Source organism: Bidens hawaiensis, unplaced genomic scaffold (assembly GCF_021521415.1).
Source record: "Bidens hawaiensis isolate Kalapana, Puna unplaced genomic scaffold, B.hawaiensis_p1.1 tig00034221_1, whole genome shotgun sequence".
Classification (NCBI taxonomy): Eukaryota; Viridiplantae; Streptophyta; class Magnoliopsida; order Asterales; family Asteraceae; genus Bidens; species Bidens hawaiensis.
Genome location: NW_027495909.1, coordinates 108,608 through 129,510, shown reverse-complemented (window position 1 = coordinate 129,510; position 20,903 = coordinate 108,608). Strand labels below are relative to the sequence as shown.

The 20,903-nt window shown below is 34.1% G+C and overlaps 1 protein-coding gene and 1 long non-coding RNA gene across 2 annotated transcripts; one reads left to right on the top strand and one right to left on the bottom strand.

The window, feature by feature from the left end:
- Window positions 1-14,335: 14,335 nt before the first annotated feature.
- On the top strand, window positions 14,336-17,445 carry LOC143585906 (2-C-methyl-D-erythritol 4-phosphate cytidylyltransferase, chloroplastic-like). Its single transcript, XM_077067580.1, has 11 exons — window positions 14,336-14,545; window positions 14,654-14,737; window positions 14,827-14,882; window positions 14,949-15,028; window positions 15,085-15,167; window positions 15,233-15,310; window positions 15,392-15,460; window positions 15,670-15,738; window positions 16,842-16,888; window positions 17,109-17,199; window positions 17,266-17,445. Exons 1-11 carry the CDS (start codon window positions 14,336-14,338, stop codon window positions 17,332-17,334), a joined length of 936 nt encoding a protein of 311 aa, XP_076923695.1. The 3' UTR covers window positions 17,335-17,445.
- A 1,721-nt stretch (window positions 17,446-19,166) lies between these two features.
- On the bottom strand, window positions 19,167-19,867 carry LOC143585907 (uncharacterized). Its single transcript, XR_013144613.1, has 3 exons — window positions 19,733-19,867; window positions 19,372-19,580; window positions 19,167-19,265 (listed from the first exon to the last, which is right to left on the bottom strand). It is a non-coding gene; the product is annotated as an uncharacterized LOC143585907 (long non-coding RNA).
- Window positions 19,868-20,903: the final 1,036 nt, after the last annotated feature.

The window sequence follows — 20,903 nt, the reverse complement described above, 5'->3', positions numbered from 1 at the left end:
GGTCATACATGGGACTAAATCAAAATTAAACACTAAAGCAAAAGTTAGTTAAAGTTAGTACTAAAGTTTAGTCTTAGTTAAACTACGAGTTAGGCTAAGCTATTTTAAACTAAACTAGGGTCTAAATTAGTCAATCCTAAAGTAAGGGTAAGGTAAATAAAGGTAAAAAGTAGGCTAGCCGTAAAATTATATGTTTTAATATTTAGTAAAAGTAGAGATAAAATAAAATAAAAGTTAAAAATTTGTACAATTATAGACAATGATTAAATTAAAACTTGGATTGTTCTTAGAAACGTACCATGTCCCCGGCAACGGCGCCAAAACTTGATGCGTGCTGCGTGTGGTAGTAAAATTATATAAGGATGGAATGAGTTGCTTTTGCACAAGATCGTGTTTTAAATTTATAAAAGTGATTTCTACAAAGACTAAACACACACAAAATAGGCAAGTGTACCTATCGTATATGTAGAAAAGTATTGGTAAGAACCAAGTATCGATCCGTGGACACAAAGGTTTCTAATAATAAATCGTTGTTTTGCTTTAATCGGAGGTTTTAATCATTTTGGGGTTAATTTTGAACTTTTTTATAAAATGTAAATACTAATATATAATATATATAGGTGACCAAGACAAGAGATTCTAAACGAGTTGTTCAATTATGCGAAGGTTACCATCTAAGATCAAGAATCCACTCCATTTTAACATTGATAATTAATATTTAGACATATGATAAATTTGCCATAGTAATATGTGATAGATAGCTCCTTAAACCTTAAGTGAGCATCTTTGGCACTAAGGAGATAGCATGCGCATTTTAAAGTCCACCCTTTCCTAATGTCATACCATCTCAATGATGTCAATTTAAGTTGGCAAGTAGTTTCGTAAAGTAGAAAGATTAGGATTGACTTCGATTTCTCAAATACCAATTCTAACAACTTCGGGTGGTTATAGTTCATCACACAACCTCCCCTTGGTTGATTTATGTAGGTTATCATTACACATTCCGTTAACATATGATTTCTTTAACTAATTTGATATCCCATGCAAATCCATTTTCGGATTACCAAGGTTTAGAGAAATACATCATAACTTATATCTCATCATTTATAAGTAAAATATAAGGATCCATGTTTCGATAATGTATCAAAGTATTTCTATCTTTCAAGAACATGAATCGATCATGAACGATTGCCAGTAGAATTGACAACCACCAACTTTGAATTAGTGAATTAAGATGGTGAAACATTTCTCATCAAAAGATAATTGTAATATAACCATGTACTTTACTAGACTACATCACATGTCTTGATTAATTATCAAGTAAAACAAAGCTTCTTCATAGAGTTTAGATGGTAAAAGGAGTTTAGCTCATAATGAGCTTGATGATAAACATTAAGATGAATGATGATAACAAATACATGATTAAACTTGGAATAATCTAACCAATTGTAGATGAATCTTCCTTCTTTATGATGGTAATGATGGTTGATGATGATGGTTGATGGTGATGACCTCCAAGCCTTCAAACTCTTCACTAGATCTTCAATGAGAGTGTTAGTGTGTATTTTTATAAGTGAAAACCGAATAGAACTCTTTTCAAGGCACACCCTTCAAATGGCACAAGAGCCTCTATTTATAGGCAATCTGGAGTGTGAGGCACGGCCCCGTGGTTGGTGGGCACGCCCCTGTGTATTTTTATGACATGTCCCAGATTTATTTTGTCTTTTCTGAAAGATGGCCACGACCCCGTGGTTGATGGGCACGGTCCCGTGGTTTTTAGTGACATGTGCTAATTCTTCTTCGTCTTTTCTGTGTTCTCGTCCACGGCCCCGTGATTGGTAGGCACAGTCCTGTGCTTTTGCTTCCAGATTTTGTCTTTTCTTGTGTTCAGAAGCATGGGGGCGTGTTTCTTCAGGCATGGGGGCGTTTTTCTTTGCTTTTCTTGTGTTTTCTTCTGTTTTTCTTCGTCCTTTTGCTCGTTTCTTCGTTTGGGGCTTGGTTTCACCCTAAATTATGTTTTATTATGATAAGTAATCTTTTATGCTATGTTATTTGATAGAAATTGCAGTTTTTAGAGATTATTTGATGCCGAAAAGATGTATATTTCTATGTACATCATTTAACTATTTCAAAGTAATAAACTAAAAATAATTAACTTGCTAGATTTCTATGAATAGCAAACGAAAAACCTAACACTCTGCAAATTCATAATACAACTATTTTCATTATACATATTTGCTTATTTTTATTTTCTTTAATATAGTTTAGATTCTTTGTGGCCCTAAACATTGGGTTTAGATGTGTTCAACACTCTGCTTATTTTTATTCATAATACAACTATTTTCATGAAGCTATCAAGCAATTCTTTTATGAACTCACACGAAATCAAATCCAAATCAATATTTAATAATTAAACCAATTATTAATGTATTATCCAACTAATTTCTAAACACACTTATCTTTATTCCATTAAGTTATACATATTTATTTAATAAAATGGTCAACCACATGCCTAGATTAGTCAAAAAAGCAGAGGAGCGGGCAGACAAAAATTGGGGCTCTAAACAAGATGTGTTCAATTGAGGCAAACCATTGAATAATTGATAGGAAACAAGCTAACCTGATTCAAGATGAGATGATGATGAGATGATTCCAGTATGATGAGAGGTTGAGAGGTCCCGCCAAAAAGAACTGCAGGCGCCAAAAAACTGCATATGGAGAACGCGATGGATGTTTTTATAATAAAGATTGATATGAGGGTAATTTAGGAAATTAAAAGAAGATAAGATTATACTAAGATCTTTTCTTTCATAATCTCTCCATATTTGAAAGACATGTATACATTCCAATTTTCTTCTCTTTTCCCTCCCCTCCCCTCCCATTCTTTCTTTAAAAAATCTTGGGAACTTGACTTTTATACATTTTCCTCCTCTTTCTTCCCCCTCCCCTCATTAAATGAGACTCGAGAACACACCGTTAGTTCTCGAATCCGCTCTCACCAATCAATATGTCCAATCAGTTATGACGGGTCTGTTCCATTCTGCAATAACTTGAAGAGCCGATCATCCGTTACCAACCCATGATTACTTTTTAGTATAATTCGTCTCAGCCCCCTAACCGCATCATCAAAGCCAGGTACGCATTATTTTTCTCCAGTTATAGACTTTTTTACACAATTGAGGGTCTTCAGTTTCTAATTTGGTTTTTGGTTGTTATAGATTGTCAATTTTGTTGAATCCATAGCTTTTGGTTTCTTGCTGAATCTCTAAATTGGACCTAATTAGGATTATTGTGATAGTGATTGTTGTTGAAATTGAATTTAGTGTGTGTTGTACAGAATTACTGATCGGAGTTTGTATTTTGGTCCTAAACTCCTTTGTATTTGCAACAAACCATGTTAATTTGATATGTAACATGTTTGCCGTCTTTTGGCTTATGTTTAAAACTTTACATCTTGTTCTTGCAGTCTGCTGAGTTTTACATTTCAGAATTTTCAGACATAGTTTGTGGTGTTGAAGGATATATTGTCACAGGTTCCAAACAAGTTGAAATACGCAAGTTTGTGATACTATTCAGTTTTAGATCAGTTTTAAGCTTTTATGAATGCAATATATAGGCATGAACTAAATTGTTAGAAGATAGTGGATGCAATATATTTACAATTTAGTTCAATTTGATACATGTACCAGTTGAAATACACCATCCATTTGCATATCACTTTTCACGAACTCGTGTTTGGATTGAAAAGGAACACAAAAATTTACTTAAATTTTCTAGAACACAGGTTTGGAGTAAATTTTGTATATCTCTTTAAAAGATTATATTTTTATCTATTTCATTGCACCTTTTTTACTACCAAATTGTGTTGGTTGCATAGCCATTAAGAGAAATCGTAATGGAAGATCCCTTTGAAGATGCTAGACATTTTGCTAAACCTTATGACATAATGCGAGAAGAAGTAGAAGCACAAGTGTTTAATTTGTAAATTATAAGTTTTTTATTTTACTTTAGCCCGGCATTTAATATTATGAAGTGATAGGTTATTGAATTTTCTAAATGACAAGCAAAAGTGATAGATGGAAGTGGGAATCCTGGCTTATTATCAAGGCTTGAAGCTGCGGAAGCAAAGTTGCAAGATTCAAAGTCAAACATGGCCTTATTGGGGAAGAATTTCCATCAGGAATGGCTACGTTTGTAGAATTTGTGAAAGCAAAAAACTTCAAATACTTCACTTTTGTGAAAGCCATAAGATAATGGGAAGAGTTTAATAAACTGGGGCAAGAAGGATTTGAGACCGTCTACACGGTTGTAACTCAAACTGATCCCATTGACCCATTTACATTACACGTTTTCCTGAATTTACTGCAACAGATTTCTTAATGAAGTCAACATGATGGCAGTGTTCAACACAAAAATCTAGTTAGGGTGTTTGGTTGCAGTTGTTTAGATCCTGAAAGCATTCTTATTTATGAATGCTTATTTGAGCCTCGACCACTTCATTTTTGGTAAGTTTATTATTGTCGATCATTATGTTTCTTTTGAAAGTTTGTCATCTGATTTCAAAAATTTGCAACTTTTAATATTTTGTAATACATGCAGATGCCACGAAGAAATGAACTTAAATTGGGAAAGAATATATAATATCATCACTGGTACGTGCCTTGTCGCTTGTTCACCTTCCTGAAAATACCAAATGTTGGATTATTTGCAGGGATATTAAAGTTGCAATATTTTGAAGTTTCGTGCTAAAATAGTAGATTTTGGGTTGGCCCGATCTGTTCAAGATAATACGAGCCACATTAGTACCGTGATTTCAGCCAAATTGTAAGTACATTAATTTTCTTCTTTTTAAAAGTTATAAATTAGCAGCTAATATTTTTAATCTGTTTGTGACCTTAACAAAAGATATATAGCTAAAGAGTACCTAGCTCATGGTCGCTTGACCGGAAACACAAATGTTTATAGTTCTGGAGGTGGTCACTGGAATATGAAACAATAAACGTAAAAACACAAATAATAACGACAGCTTAGTTGCTATCGTAGGCATAGCATTTTTTTCTTAATTTACTGGGATGCTGTATGCATGAGTCACTTACATTTCAAAACCCACTGCTACTCATGTGGAATTTTCTTTCATAAAGTTATTAAAATTTGTTAAATGACAACACTAGCCATAGCTTAAAAAGCCTTTTTGTAGTGTTGTATCGTTTAGGTGTGGTCCATCTAAATCGGTCGGGTTGGGTGGGCCGGAGACGACTGGATTTTAGCGATTGATCATTAGCTTGCATTTTGATTTTTTAAAATGATAAAATTGTCCATGAAGTCCAAATTTGTGAAAATGACTATATATTTGAGGACAAAAAGGAATTTATATATAATAGAAGTTAAAAAGCCAATTTTAAGTTCCAAAGCGGAATGAAAAAGGAAAACGAAATGTGTATTTTGTCACAATATAGACTTTAAAAATGAAAAGGAAAATGTCTTGCTATCACTAATAACTTTATTTGACTAGGTTAAGGGGCAAACTTGTCATTTAACAATTTCCCGAAAGTTTTTGTTCAATATTGGCATGAACAAAACTGATATGAGAATACTAATCATTTTGCGTTATTTACATTTGAAACAGGCGTGGAATCATTTCCAGAAATATAAGATGGAATCTTCAACCCAAACTTAATTGTAACACCAATTGCAAAAAAAAAAAGAGGCGACCCAAGCTATACAAGTAAGTTTGCACTCAAAAAGACCCGTCATTGAGGCCTTCAATGTCACTGGTACTAAAAATGTTAGCAAAAGATGATGAATGCTTACTTGCCCCTTCTAACCCCCTTTTGTGGATGATAATGCCATGGAACTCAATGAAATCACACAAAAGTTACGTCACTACTTTTACTTTAGCATTGATGACTCTTGCTCTATTGCTACAATTAAGAAGTCATTTCTATCATAGGTAGTTAACCCTGGTTAGTTTCTAAATCAGTTATTTGTGGTTTGGAAGCAAATATCAACTATGAGATCCATCGAGATCCTTTTATGTGGAAGAAGGAACTTCCCTTTTTTATTTAATTATTTTTTTCAAGTTATATAAAGATTCAAGTTTTGATTTACTTACATTTGTTAACATTAGTTATGTACAATATTTATTCAAAGGGTAGTCACCTTGTTTTTAAGATTCATAATACACAAATATTGTTTATTCATTACGCTAGGTGACAGCACACAAAGCCGTGGTGACACAAGCTTTTCAAGCCATAAAGTTGAACCAATTATAGTTCTTTTCGCTTTTTATTTTGGTATTAGTTCATGTGTACACGCCGTGAAGAGCGGGCTTACCCTATATTTATGAGGTTGCACCGCCAACGACTTATTCAAGTGTTATCACCTTCCATTACATTTACCATCGGGGACCTATTCAGTTGTTCTTACTTTCAGCTACATTAATTGGTTGCCTAAAAAGGTACTCATATGTACAACTATAAAAACAATTAAGACTTAAAAGAGTAGAACTATAAGATTGTGCTTTGTCATGATTTAGTTATTTTCTTTAAAATGTTTAAAGGGTCATATGTAGTTAACTTACAATCAAAAAGCAAGATAGCCGATGTATATATATTAAATTCTGTTCACATAATATTTCATAGAATATATAATAGGGGGCAAGCAAGATTATGTGACAACATTAGTTTAGTAAGTTTATATTTTATATTATGTTTAATTACAGTAAATATGTACTATAAGTTTGGTAAAACTTTTTTTTTAGTTCTATAAGTTCAGTTTAAAAAGGCGCACACCACAATCTAAACCCATATTTATTTATATAGTTTTGCTCGCAACCAAATATTTTAGAACTTTGCTTTTCAAACAAAAGATCTTAAAAAGGTGCATACCCAATGTTGCCAACATAACCAACCGAATTCCCGCTGCCTTCCCGCCGCAACGCGCGGGCTCTTCCACTAGTTCTAATAAACACATATTAATGAAATCTTTCTCTTTCTCCCATCATCTCATGTCATATTGTTTTAGCTATCAAGATTGTTTTACAACACATGTGAAATTATCACTAATCTTTTTATTTTTCTTTTTGTTTTTTATTCTATTTACTATACTTTTCTTTGTTTTTTCTTCTTTTTCACCATTTCTGTTTTATAAACTTATACCATAAATAATAAACCATATACACTATCTTTTTATTTGATTCTTAATTTCATTGATCTCATGCTATTCCATTCCTTCTTTATTACCTCATGCTAACCACTACCTAAATGTTTTCAACCTAACATAGATGGTGCTTTATAACATCCCGTTTTCTCGTTTCGGTTAATAAATAAAATATGAGTTATTATGAGTTGGGCTTGTGTTAGGTAAATATATGTGAGTTATGGACTTGGGTTAAAAAGAAAAGAGATAAAAACCATGGGCTTAAGCCCATGACCCATCATATATAAACAATAATTAACCATTAATCCATTCATTTACACATGTTCCTTACATCATGCAAAACACACACTTAAGCTCTCTCTAGTTTCTTTTTTCTCTAGCCAAACCAAGAAGGAAAACCAATCCCGACCGGAGGTAATGATAGTTTGATGTTGTATGGATCCAAACCCACTAGATTTAGTTGCGAAACGATGAGCCGACACCCTTAAACCGTTAAAGTCATGAAATCTGGGTGGAATCGGGTATAAACCGAACAAAAGATGAGCTTAGGGGTCACCCTAGCTCAGATTTGGATCGAACGGGACAAAAAATGGTGAAAAACGGTGGAAAACGAGTGAGATCTCGTTTTTCCGGCAAAATCACGGTTTTCCGGCGGTGACATTGCCGAAAAACAGCGTACAAGGTTAAGCATGTCAGAGAATGTTTCTGACATTCTCTGACCTAACCCTAATTCGTTACGGGAACCTAACGAACTAACCCCAGTTCGTTATGCCATTTCGCTAGGAAAAGATGACGAATTAACCCCAATTCGTTATGACCATTCGTTAAGAGGAGATAACGAATTAGAAGGTTCAATTCGTTACAGAGGGGTCATTTGTTATGCTGACCAATTCGTTATAAGGGTTCAATTCGCTATGAAGTTCAATTCGTTAACCAGGCCAAACGAATAAGTTCAAATTCGTTATATGTTCCAATTCGCAACTGTAGCCAATTCGTCATGAAGACAGGTTCGTTATAATAATCAGTTCGTTATGGGTTCATTCGTTATGAACCCAATTCTTTAAGAACTGGGTAACGAACTAGATGTTTAATAAAATGACAGAATGGTCCCCAGACTTAGATTAGAATGATTTAATTACAAAGAAGCCCTTGAACTTTTAAGTTAGCAAATTAATAACGACTTAAAATTCTAAGCTCGACCCAGCCAGGGCTCTGCCCTTTGTACCCTACTAGGGGCTGCCCCCGGACCCCCGTTCGTTGAGGGTTATAATTAAGCTAGAAGTACGATATGGGTAGTGATAGTTAATTGATACGTGTAATTGTTATACAGTTAGTTGTGCACAGCTCAAGAAAGGAATAATTGTAAACGGTGAACGCAACCGAATTCAGGTGAGTTTCTAGCCCCATTCCTTGTTATGTTTTTGGGGTTGTGTGAATACTTGATGTGAATTGTTAATACATTTATCCTAAGTGATAAGTGTATGCCATATGTGATATATGTGAAAGGTATGAATGATTGCTTGTCGGTACGTGAATGATCTTCGGATATTGCACGTACTGTCAAGTTATAATTATGAATATGAATGCTATGTATAATGTATGGATGTTATGTATGTATGTTATGAATGAATGTAAGAGATGGTTAGGTACAGAAGAAAGGGACTGGGCCCTAATAATACTCAAGGCAGAAAAGGGACCGGACCCTAATAATATCCGAGCCAGAAAAGGGACCGAGTCCTTATAAATCTCGAGGCAGAAAGGGACTGAGCCCTAATAATACTTGTAACACCTCAGCCCGGTTAGAACCGACGTGTCACTCAATACGATCAATGAAAATCCAAATTTAAAAGTTTAAAATCATTCAATACCAAAAAGGTTTAACATTTTTTACAACGAAAAATAATAAAGTTGTTTCACTCAAAATAAATTATTAAGTTCCTTGTTTTCCAACTTCTATCCTTTTACTCTCTTATCACACATTCCCCTGATTCCCTTGAGTACCGGTAATAAATTAAAGGAAACACAAAACAAAAAAAACACGGATGAGCCAAACATTGCCCAATAACGGAGGAAACAATAGCAGTAACAATATACGAGTAAAAACGATACGATGAACAATAAAGGAAGACGCAGTTTCAGTTTGCGGGCCGATAACAGTAACAATACGCTGAACTATCAGTTATGAATCAGTACAATAACAATATATATATGAAAATACCCATGTGAGCCAGTAATAGTAACAATAACAGTATGTACATTAACTGCAGACTAATGCACCAATAATTAAGTGAGATAGGAATGTGGGCACACACACCTAGCCATCTCACTCAAGTAACAATGTACCTAAGATCGATCCATACGCCTCTCAGTAATCAGTAAGTGCTCTCATCGCACAATAATATAGAGACGATGTGGACTAATCGTTCTGCCATATATAGAGCACGTCAAAGGTGCCTCAATTGACGCCCTACGTCCCCATAGGTGGATAAATGCTCGGGTATTGAGGTCAAACAAAATGCAATAACAATGGTTAATATCAATATAATATGTCTCAATAACAATCAGTCAATGTACAATGGTCTATTAGGAGCATGCGATAATGAGTGCAATAAAATATATTCTATCGCATGCATAACAATTTCACTTATCAAATAAACAATGATCAATATGACAATTTGTAATATATATAGCAACTATTTAATAACGGTTGACGGTAACACGATACTATGAAACGAATCTACAATATTACGATACGATTTAATGAATCAAGAACCCATATACTATGAGACACGGTATGGCGCTACAAGTGCAAGACCACGAAGTCCGTACACTATGAGATCGATGAAAACAACATTTACGCTACAAGTAAAAGACCATAAAATCCGTACCTTATCCGATGAGCGAGAACACACTAAGTATAAATAGTCCTTAGCTCGTACGCGAACCTATAATATTATGGTAGTTTAATATATAGTTGTGGTGCTCACGTTCATTCTATCGTTTTCGGTATCTGAAAATAAGTTCCATATGTTTGTATTTGTATAGATCACCATTATCAATTAAATAATAATTATTGTTGAATTGAGTTTTCATATTCAACGTAACCTTTTAAGAGTTATTGAGTTTCATATTTAGTGATCAAACCCATTTTATATACTCTTTAAATATTATCTAATAAAATAAGTAGTAAAAGAATAAAACTATTTTGAAACTCTTAAATCCAATTCAGTTTTTAAACGTTCAGTTTTATAATTTTCAGTAGGTGAGGAAAGACCGGTAGGTCACTTTTATTGATCATAGATTTAAGTGTTTTTAATTAACAATCACTTCTTGACTTGAATCAACAAAATTGGTTTTCGATTTTAAAGATCAGGGCCGGCTCCGAGAAGCTAAAAATATTTTAGAAAGGCGAAATTTTTTTTTGCCTCAAGTAAAATGAGTATTTTGTTAGCTTTAGATAATTAAAATTTTAAATTGTCATACTTAGTCATGATTTGAGTTGTGTAAAAAAGTTTTATATAAAAATAAGCTTAAACATGTTCCAATTGGGACTAGAACCCACAACCTTTTGGTTGAGAGTAATATCTCCTTGCCACTAAGCCAAACTAGTTGTTTTGTAATTAGGTTTAAACATTAAATATACATCTTGTTATTCATTAAAATACATATAATTGTTTAAAAAAAATCGGGCCTAACGGGGTGTCGGGCCGGGGGCCGTCGACCACCCCGCCCTCCCTAAAGGCCGACCCTGTTAAGGATCATAACAATATCCAAATGAAACTGTTACCTGCAATCGTTCGATAGAGTTAGTCTAGAAAGAAAACAACCGCCGTTGGCGACGACAGCGGTACTAATGCAGAAACACGGAGAGCGGAGGCGAGCGGTGGTGTGTGACTACCGGCGGTGTCGGCGAGAACTCGCGTAGAGGTGGCTGCGGTGCCCGTGGTTTCTCTGGCGAGTTGCAGGGGCTGCGGTGACTAGTTTCGGCTCCAGCAAATAGCGCGACCTTCCTTCCAACAACCAACGGCGCTGGTGGTTGTTTCCGGCGAGTTGCAGGGCAGCGGTGGTGGTGTATACGAAAGAGAGATATAAAGAGGTATGTTTTTTTAAAAGAAAATAATAACCGTTCGTTATATTTATACTAGTCGAAACACCCCTCAGTTTTGTGAAGTTAGCTAGAGTTTGTTGTTGAGTCTACCACGATCCCGTCGGAAAAGTCGGGAAGAAGATGATGATGTGCATGGCTTTCAAATTTTACTTTCGTTAATTGGCAAGAATAGCCCTTCATTTATTTTACTTTTATTATTATTATTATTATTTTATATTTTAGTGTTTTTTTCGTATATTACAATTCTACCTTCCTTAAAAGAAATTTCGTTCTCGAAATTAACGTTATACTTCACTACACGTTCGGATATTTCAATACTCAAGGTAAAAAGGGACCGGACCCTAATAATAAAGTCCGAGGCAGAAAAGGGACCGGACCCTAATAATATCCGAGGCAGAATAGAATAATGTAAAGTAGAGTTTAAAATAAAGTATGAAGGTAAGTATGTATGTTATGAACGAAGTATGAAAGTATGAAGTACGTATGAAAGTACGTAGTTATGAATGTAATGTATGTGGTATGATTAACTAGAACTCACTCAGCGTAGCTGACTTCTAGTATGCACGAATGTGAGTAGGATGAAGCAGCTCGCTTGAGGGGAACACGTGAAAAATGAATAAGAGACTGGCATCCGAAGACTCAAGACGTTTATTAACTTATGTTTTGATTTTGAAAGACAAGATGAATGTTTTAAGACATGTTATGAATTATTACTGTAATGTTTTGAAAGTTTTATATTGGGCGTAAAGTTTTAATTAACTCTGATATATAGAACTGTGTTTATGAGTAAATCCAACGTCCAATGTAGGGCACCGGTAACGGGGTCTTACATGCTTGAGTAACTGAATTCAAAGTGTCAACATGTCAGGATGATACATCGCATCACTAAGGGTGGCAAGGGCTGTATAAATTCAGATATTTGAAGTTTCAAATATTTAAAAATTTTGAACAATAGATTTATATATCTGAATATGGAATTTCAGAACTTGGATGTCCAAATGAACATTCGTTTTATGAAAAAACTAGTTTGAGGCCCGTGTATTACACAGGTAATTGTTGAAAATTTTAAACTTTGACTATTAAGTGAAATACAGTCAACAAATTGATCATATATTGTTAATACAATTACAATTAAATTTAAATTACAGAAATTACACAAATATGTTACAGATAGGTAAAAACTTCCTTTTACACCAGATTTTTGATTGTATTAGTAGGTATACATTGTTTATCAAAAATCAAATTTTTTTGTCCATGACTGCTTGTAACTCTTAATAAAGTAAAATATAGGCATGCTTATAACTCTTGATATAACTATATATAGTTGTTCGTGTGACAAAAAAGGTTCTCCAATTACATGCCAACTCTAGATAAATGATAATATATATCCATGATACTAATAAAAAAAATATTCATACACATAAAATATCATAGCTTTTAATTAATTAATATGATATCATTTGAGAACATGTCATCATGTTTATAAAAAAAACATGATTATCCCAAAAACCATATATCTGAACTTTGATAATATAATTATCCTTAGAATCTTTACAATTTGAAATTGATTCATCATCATCATCATCATCATCATCATCGTACTCAGTATATCCCACCAATAGCAAAGCTATAGTAGGGTCTGAGGAGGGTAAGATGTAGACAGCCTTACCTCTACCCCATAAGGATAGAGAGGCTGCTTCCGGTGAGACCCCCGGCTCGATAGTAGTTTTGCATCAAGCCTTGGACATAAGGAACATAGCACTCAATCATCGGGACACCGGCTGATCGGTGCATGTACCCTTGTCTTTCGGCTATCAACGCCATTACATGATGCCTGATTAACCGTCCGTCACTTTTAACGTTATTTTCACGAGATTAGTAAAATAACGTCAAAATTAGTGCAATTTCACTTTTGCCCACCCGAGGGTTCACACATATATACATCATATGTGCGCACCGCAAGCAGGGCTACAATTTGAAATTGATTGATCATGATAAATTTGTTGTCATTAATATTTTGTGTATGATAAATTTTTAATTGACTTTATATTTTACAATTAACAAATTGTATAATTAAGCAACATAAAAACTGAAAATTTAAATATAACAAAATGATTTGTTTATTTGATATGAATGTAAATGCCAGGAAAATAAAAAATACATATTAACATTAAAACCATGTTCAAATAATAGTGATTATTCTGAGTTAAAAGATTATAAAAAGATTTAAAGTTGCATAACATGAATGTAGTGATTGTTATTTATAATCGTTGAAAGCAGGGCTGCCACTTTTACCCGTAACATGAAACCCAAACCAAGAAAACCCGTACCTGAACCCATACTAACCTGACTCGATAAACTTGAACCCAAGAAAATACTAACCCGAACCTGAACCGAAGTAATTCGAGTCGGTTTTTTGGTCCGAATTCTAGGTTTCGGGTCAACCCGAAAACTTTTAGTTTTAAAATCATATGTATTTTTAGGTATTAAAGGCTAAGCCTTAGCCGCCAACGTTATTAGAATTTAGTCTAAGTCGCTTATTCTCATTCCACATGTTATGAATCGAATGTTTATTATTTATTATATTTAATATAAACCATAATAAACACTTTAAGTAACACTTCAAAATTCACTATCGTTTGGTTGAAAAAAGATAAGGAGAGCTATTTATTAGAATAGATAGATAATAATTTATAAAAAAATATTTAATAAAATATCCGAAATATCATCCGAAGTAAATACATATTTTGGTTAACATATTTATTATTAGAAAAATATATTATATATCAGATAGTTTTAGAGAGAGCATGTAAATTATATACGATTTGTATTGTATAAAATCAAAAGTTGTGTACCAAGGAAATTATTTTATTTAGGTTAATACCATGTGATTAAATAATAAACATAATAATACCGGATTGGGAGAAGATGGTCAAGTTTGAAGGGCAATGGGTTCCTTTATCTCTCTCTCCCTCCCTCTTTGGCTGACTGACTGACTGACTCAGTGTGGTAGAATAGAAGAAGCAGCATCAAGCAAACACGGAGAGAGAGAGAGAGAGAGAGAGAGAGATGGCGATGGTTCTTCAAGTTTTGTCTTCTTCTTGTTCGCCTCGAATTCCCTCCAGATCCATCCTCCCAATTCCTCATCCAGTTTTCTACAATTCTACTACTTTTGTAATCAGAAGAAATAATAATAATAATAATAATAATAATCTTCATTCAATTCGTACTGCAATCACTTGCTGCTCTTCTAATCCTAATTCTACACCTACAAACCAGGTATCTACATACAAGCAATCCATTACTTCTTCAAACTTAATTATTCAAACCCTACCTGATATGATTATTATTATTATATTGCATCATCATCATCATCATCATCAGCAGCAGCAGCAGCCGAGTGTGGTTCATGTTAAAGAGAAAAGTGTGTCAGTGGTTCTTCTTGCTGGAGGAATGGGAAAAAGAATGGGTGTATGCTATGCCCCTCTCTCATCTTATTATCATTTTCATTCATTCAAACTTACTTAACAATTAATCATTTCTTTTGTCTTTGTAAATAGGCTAGCATGCCAAAGCAGTATCTTCCTCTTTTAGGCCAACCTATTGCTTTGTATAGGTAACTTACTAACTACTTTTCATTCATTCCTTCCATTCAACATGTTTGACTTTACCTGCAATGCAGTTTCTACACTTTTTCACGGATGCCCGAGGTTAAGGAAATTGTTGTTGTTTGTGATCCATCTTACCTCGACATTTTTCAAGGTCTACCTCTACTCATTTTTCATTACCTTTTATTATTTATAACACTCATTCATCAGATGCCAGAGACAAGATCAATGTGGACCTCAAATTCGCATTGCCTGGTAAAGAAAGACAACATTCCGTCTACAGTGGACTTCAGGTTCGTCTTACTTTTCAATATTATTTATTTTTCTCTTCTTATTCATTATTATTATTTATCAACAGGCTATTGATTTGGCTTCTCAACTTGTATGCATCCATGATTCTGCAAGACCTTTGGTCACATCCACTGACGTACAAAAGGTCGGTTAGCTTTCTTACTTTTTACTTTCACTTAACAACTATTTATTTTATTTTCTTCTCAACTTCTGAGTATCATTGCAGGTTTTGAATGATGGGTTGCGAGTTGGAGCATCCGTACTTGGTGTTCCTGCTAAAGCTACTATCAAAGAGGTACTTCAAAAATGTTTCTTGTATTTGGTGTTTCAATTTTCAAATTCGGTTGCATCCGTTTTTCATATTGTATAAATAATAAAAAGAATGCAACAATTTTAATAGGCAACTTATGTGGTTCTCACTTCTTATTCATTTGAATACTGTTTCAACCCCTTTTTGTTCTTACAATTAATCCTTTTATTTATCTATCTTAAATCGTGTCTCAGGGAAATAGTGAATCATTTGTGGTCAAGACATTGGACAGGAAAACACTTTGGGAAATGCAAACGCCACAGGTGCGTATGTAGAAACCATGCTCCCAGAATCTTAAACGTGTTTTCTGTCAATTATAGATGACTGCCCACAAGCTAATTTTCACCAACAATACAAATTAAGAAAACAAACATGACACAAAGTGAGGTTAACATGAAATACCTGTCAGGTTGACGACTCTTACCATCTTTCCTCCATTGCGAATGGACTTAGCAAAATTAATTTATAAAAAGGTTGCATGCAGGAGTTTATCTGCAACTGCATAAAACTTGAAAATTAATTTATATCTTTTTTAGCCATCATCCTCTTCTCTTTTGAATAACCAGTTATAGAAGATCAGAAATAATGCCATCATTCTATTTTCTTTTAAATTATCGGCTCCACCGTTATAGAACATTAGAATTATCCTTCAGCTTCATGTTTGTTGGTCAACCAGATTTGAACATCAACACTGCTTTTGAATACAAGTAGAAGTAGACAAAGTGGTTTTTCTCACGAGTTACATAAGAACCTGCACAAACAAACCCCAACTTTCATCTCAATTTCAGAATACTGCAAGCTTTCACTTTTCACTTGCAAATTACCATTTTACCTTTGTAGACATAGGTAAGACACGTTACACGTGGTTTATTATTTTCATTTCAAAGATCTAATGTAAGTTTATATTTAAGATTTAAAAAATAACACATCACCATCCTGTTTATAATTACACAGGCTCCATACCGTTACAAAATTAGATTTTTGATTTGCAGAATAAACACTACGGTCTTTCAAAACAATAGGAAAATAGATATGCATAAACTAATGATGCATTATGTCTTCAAATTCGACTCAAATTTGAGTATGCTTATTCGAGTCGGTTTATTCGAATTCCACAAAGACTGCAATTTTGACCACAGAAAGTCAAGTTTCAGTTTTTCACTTACGAATATAATTAAAACGCATATTATTGTAGATTAAGAAATGAATGAAAAGCCATACACCTATTGCTTTAACTGTGATAATAAAGGTGGCTATGTAACTGCATAACCGCTTTTCTTTCTCTCTCACTATAATTTTAGAGCACTATGTGCAAATGCTTATGCGGTTCTCTACTTATAGAAACTGAGTTTGTTTTTCTTTACAGGTCATCAAGCCTGAGTTGCTGAAGAAAGGCTTTGAGCTTGTAAATAGGTACCACATTCATTTTATTTCATATAACTATAAATGTGGGAAATTTTTACTCATTTACTTGTTGATGGGTTGACTCTCTTTAACGGGTCAAATGGGAAAAACAAAATTGCTAAAAGAGAACGTGTCCAAGTCACTCTGAAAATGTATCTATTCAGATTATTAGATTATTGTTGCAATTTCCATGTAACATTTAAAAATAATAATTTTGGGTGCACAACAGAGAAGGACTCGAAGTGACGGATGACGTGTCAATTGTTGAGCACCTCAAACATCCTGTATACATCACTCATGGATCTTATACAAACATTAAGGTACATGATTACAGATTAGATAATTTTATATGAACATGCATCAATAAACCTGTATATGGCTTGCAGGTTACAACTCCAGATGATTTATTACTTGCTGAAAGGATATTAAATACCGACTTGTTTGTGCCAGCTTAATTAATTATTCGTTTCTTTGACACTGTAGATATGCCATATCAAGTTAAATGGCAGTTTACAGGATACTTGAAAAGGATTAACAATTATAAAGTGCTTGTAATGAGCTGTGCTTTGTTCCTCTTTGATGTTTTTTTTTAGATTTTGTGTCTTTTTGAAGGATAAAAGTAAATTACAAAAGCTCCCTGGTTCTTTTGTTAGCTATTTTATATCGAATAAATAAGACTTGTACACAACCTTATATGCTGTAACTTGTAATGGGTAAAAACGAACCAAATAAACCGTTTCCCGTGATACATAAAATATCTTTCCAAAAAGTTTTAACGGGTTGACACAAAAGCAACAATTTAACTAATTGTATCTGCAGGTCTGATCCAAAACTGACATGACCTTAAACCTAATGCATATATGAATAAAAATAAACAATGTATGCTTTGGTGCAGCATGTTTGAGCAGATGATAGGAAAAAATAAACATGAAACCGTAGAATATATAAGAAACATGTCAGAACGTGCAGAAATCCAAGATATAAGCGATGACGACACTTTGGTCAAACTAAATCAGTCCTTCACCTGACACCAAAAAAAAGAAAATGGTCAAAATCAAAGATAACATCAGTTTAAACTAAGTCGTCATACAATACAATAACTATAACATCTATTGGTGAATAAATTAAGAAATGATCAGGGTAGTTTAAAAGGCTAAAAATGGTATTTTGCTATTTTATGACGTTGAAGATTTAAGATTTGTCCTTTCTACTTACGTAGTTCATCAAAAGAAATACTGCTGATGGTTTCTCCTGTTTTGAAGAGGCGGACCTTCCTGCATACACCATCTTGTTAGTTAACTTTAAGTAAATGTTAATATTAATGGTTGGGTAAGTATGATACTATGCAAGTTTTCAAGACTATATATGAAACTACCCGTTTCTTTAATCACTGAATTATCAAACAAATTCTGATAAGTCAGTGTCACATCACTCTCAAAACGCACAATGGGCGTGCGTGAAACCGAGAAAATCGGTCCGAAACAAAAAAAAAACAAACTGTCACGAAAACCGATTGTGTGGTTTTATGTTTTTGAAAAAACGAACTTTCGATTTAGTTTCTGTTTTGAGTGTAATTAATACCGAACCGAACTTATAAATTTTCATTTTTTATTTTGGATTTTAAATAATTGATAAATAATAATGTGAAAAGATCCAATACACTAATGCTTATCGTACAAATACGTACGCGAATCCCGTTTTTCGCGAATCGATCCATGAAATCACATCCAAACATCTCGGAATCGTCAATACATATCCAATCAATCATTGTTTCACTGAAAAAACAGTTTTGGATGGTTAATCGATCAATTTTTCACTTTTTTTCACAAAGACGGTTTTTGAGCGTTTAATGAGCGTTTAAGGTTTTGTGAGCGTTTTCTAAGCGTTTTAGGTTTTTGCCTTTGAGCGTCTCGCATACGTTAATGTACGTTAAGCATTTTCGTACAGTAACTGCACCCAAATAATAATAATACTAATACTAAACAGTGTAACCCAAATTTTTTAGACCAACTGTAATATAATCTTATAAATTATTAATTAACAGAATATTTAGACCCAAATTCATTATTTTTGGTCAATTTGTTTCAAGCCAAAATGGCAAAACCAAAACCAAACAGAATTTGAAATCAACCGGTTTCAAAAACTCAAGAAACAAAATTTCCGTGTTTGGTTCGGTTTGAGCCCACAACAACCCGTTCACACCCCTAACACACATCCAAACACCCTTTTCAAATCCATATGTGGTATAACAATGATAGTAAGAAAAAATTGAATAAAGCGCGTACCATCACGACGAATGCATATCTCGGGTATGTTTTTAACTTCACCATTGATACTATCATTATAAACTCTGGTTTCGATATCACCTTCCACATAAACTGAAGAGCTGCACATCACCAGAAAATAATAATAAAACGATTATCATATTAAATTATGTTGACTGTTAATAATAACAAAGGAATATAGAAACAAGAGACTAGTAGTAGGAATACTTTTTGGTGAGTTGTTAAACAGCATAAGCAGCAAGTGTTTCATTGTGCACAGCGATTCGATGCCATTGAGCAGGTTTGGGCAAGTGTTTTGCTCCAATGGTTCTTTGATCGAACATGCCAGCGGTCCCAACCGTAAAAATGGTGACAGTTTTCCCATTTCTCAAGATCTTTTGCAGAGGTGGTTGCCCAACTTTTCCACATATGATAGCCTGCAGTGTAAACATACATTCAATTTGATAATTATAGTTTTGAATTTTGGCAGCAGCATTCAATTTGATAATTTAGGTTTTGATAGTTGAAAAGTTTAAAGGAAGGGGTTTCAATTATAAAATGGGAGGGAATTGAAATGAGTAATAAATACCTTATGGACACCACGAAAGCCCCAACCTTTTCTGGGATCAACCCCTTGGAGCTGTAACTCGGGTTTTTCGGGAACGAAACTACTATAATCATTCTCATTCTCATTCTCATTCTCATCATCAGTTGGAATAGATGAAGAAGAAGAAGAAGAAGAGTAGACTTTCTTCTGAAAGATGCTTCCTACTGGGGCTGCATAATAATAACAATAATAATTCCTCCTCCTAAATGGGTAAATGTAAGCAGCAAATGAAAGACAAGAAGAGAGATACCAGGGTGGGTGGTGTAGGCAGCAGCAGCAGCAGAGAAGCGTACTAGTGATAGTGATCTTCTTGTGGCGACTGAACCCCTCAACATATTCTTCTTCTTCTTCTTCTTCTTCTTCTACAGCAGGGTTTTTCAATTCCTATAAAACCACAATACGGGTTTGGGTTTCATTAACGTTCTAAAATAGTCCCTCACTTTCTCTTATCCTGCCTTTTTTTTAAGAAAAAAAATAAAAAACAACTAGCTCTAAAGCAGATTCACGAGTCGACCCAGGGTGGTTTTGAGCTCGGGCTTGAAAATAAACGAGACAACTCAGCTAAGCCTCTGGCTCGATTTTCAAGTTAAACGAGATTAAAATCGAGCCAAGCCCGAGCCTAGGTCGATTCTGGCTCGGTTACAAAAACTGAACCAACTTAGCTCATAATGTTTCAAATCATGTTTTTTTAGCTAGTTTTATTCGAGCGAGCCACGAGCCCAAGCTTCGAGCCTCGAGCTTTTTGAACAGCCCTAATTCGGGATCAAAATCTCCGTGATACACATGTATCTCAATGATAACAAATCACTTACATGTCCACAATAAATTATTTATTTTGATAATATTAAAAACCCAAGCATATATATTACAATAAAATATCTCTGTGTATATAATAAGCAATAATATCCATCCCAAGGATTATATCAAGAATAACAACCGATACACGGTTAGGCCATCAATCAACTTTTTAACATAACCAACGGGACTGCACACTTGTGGTTGGTAGGGATGCGGTTTATTTTTCCCAAATACCCATACTTGTACTTGAACCGTACCCATGCCCACTCATTTGGTACCGGTATCGGTACCAAGATCTTAATGTTGGGGTATTCGGTACTTACAAGTATGGGTACTGGTGTGTCAGTACCTGGTA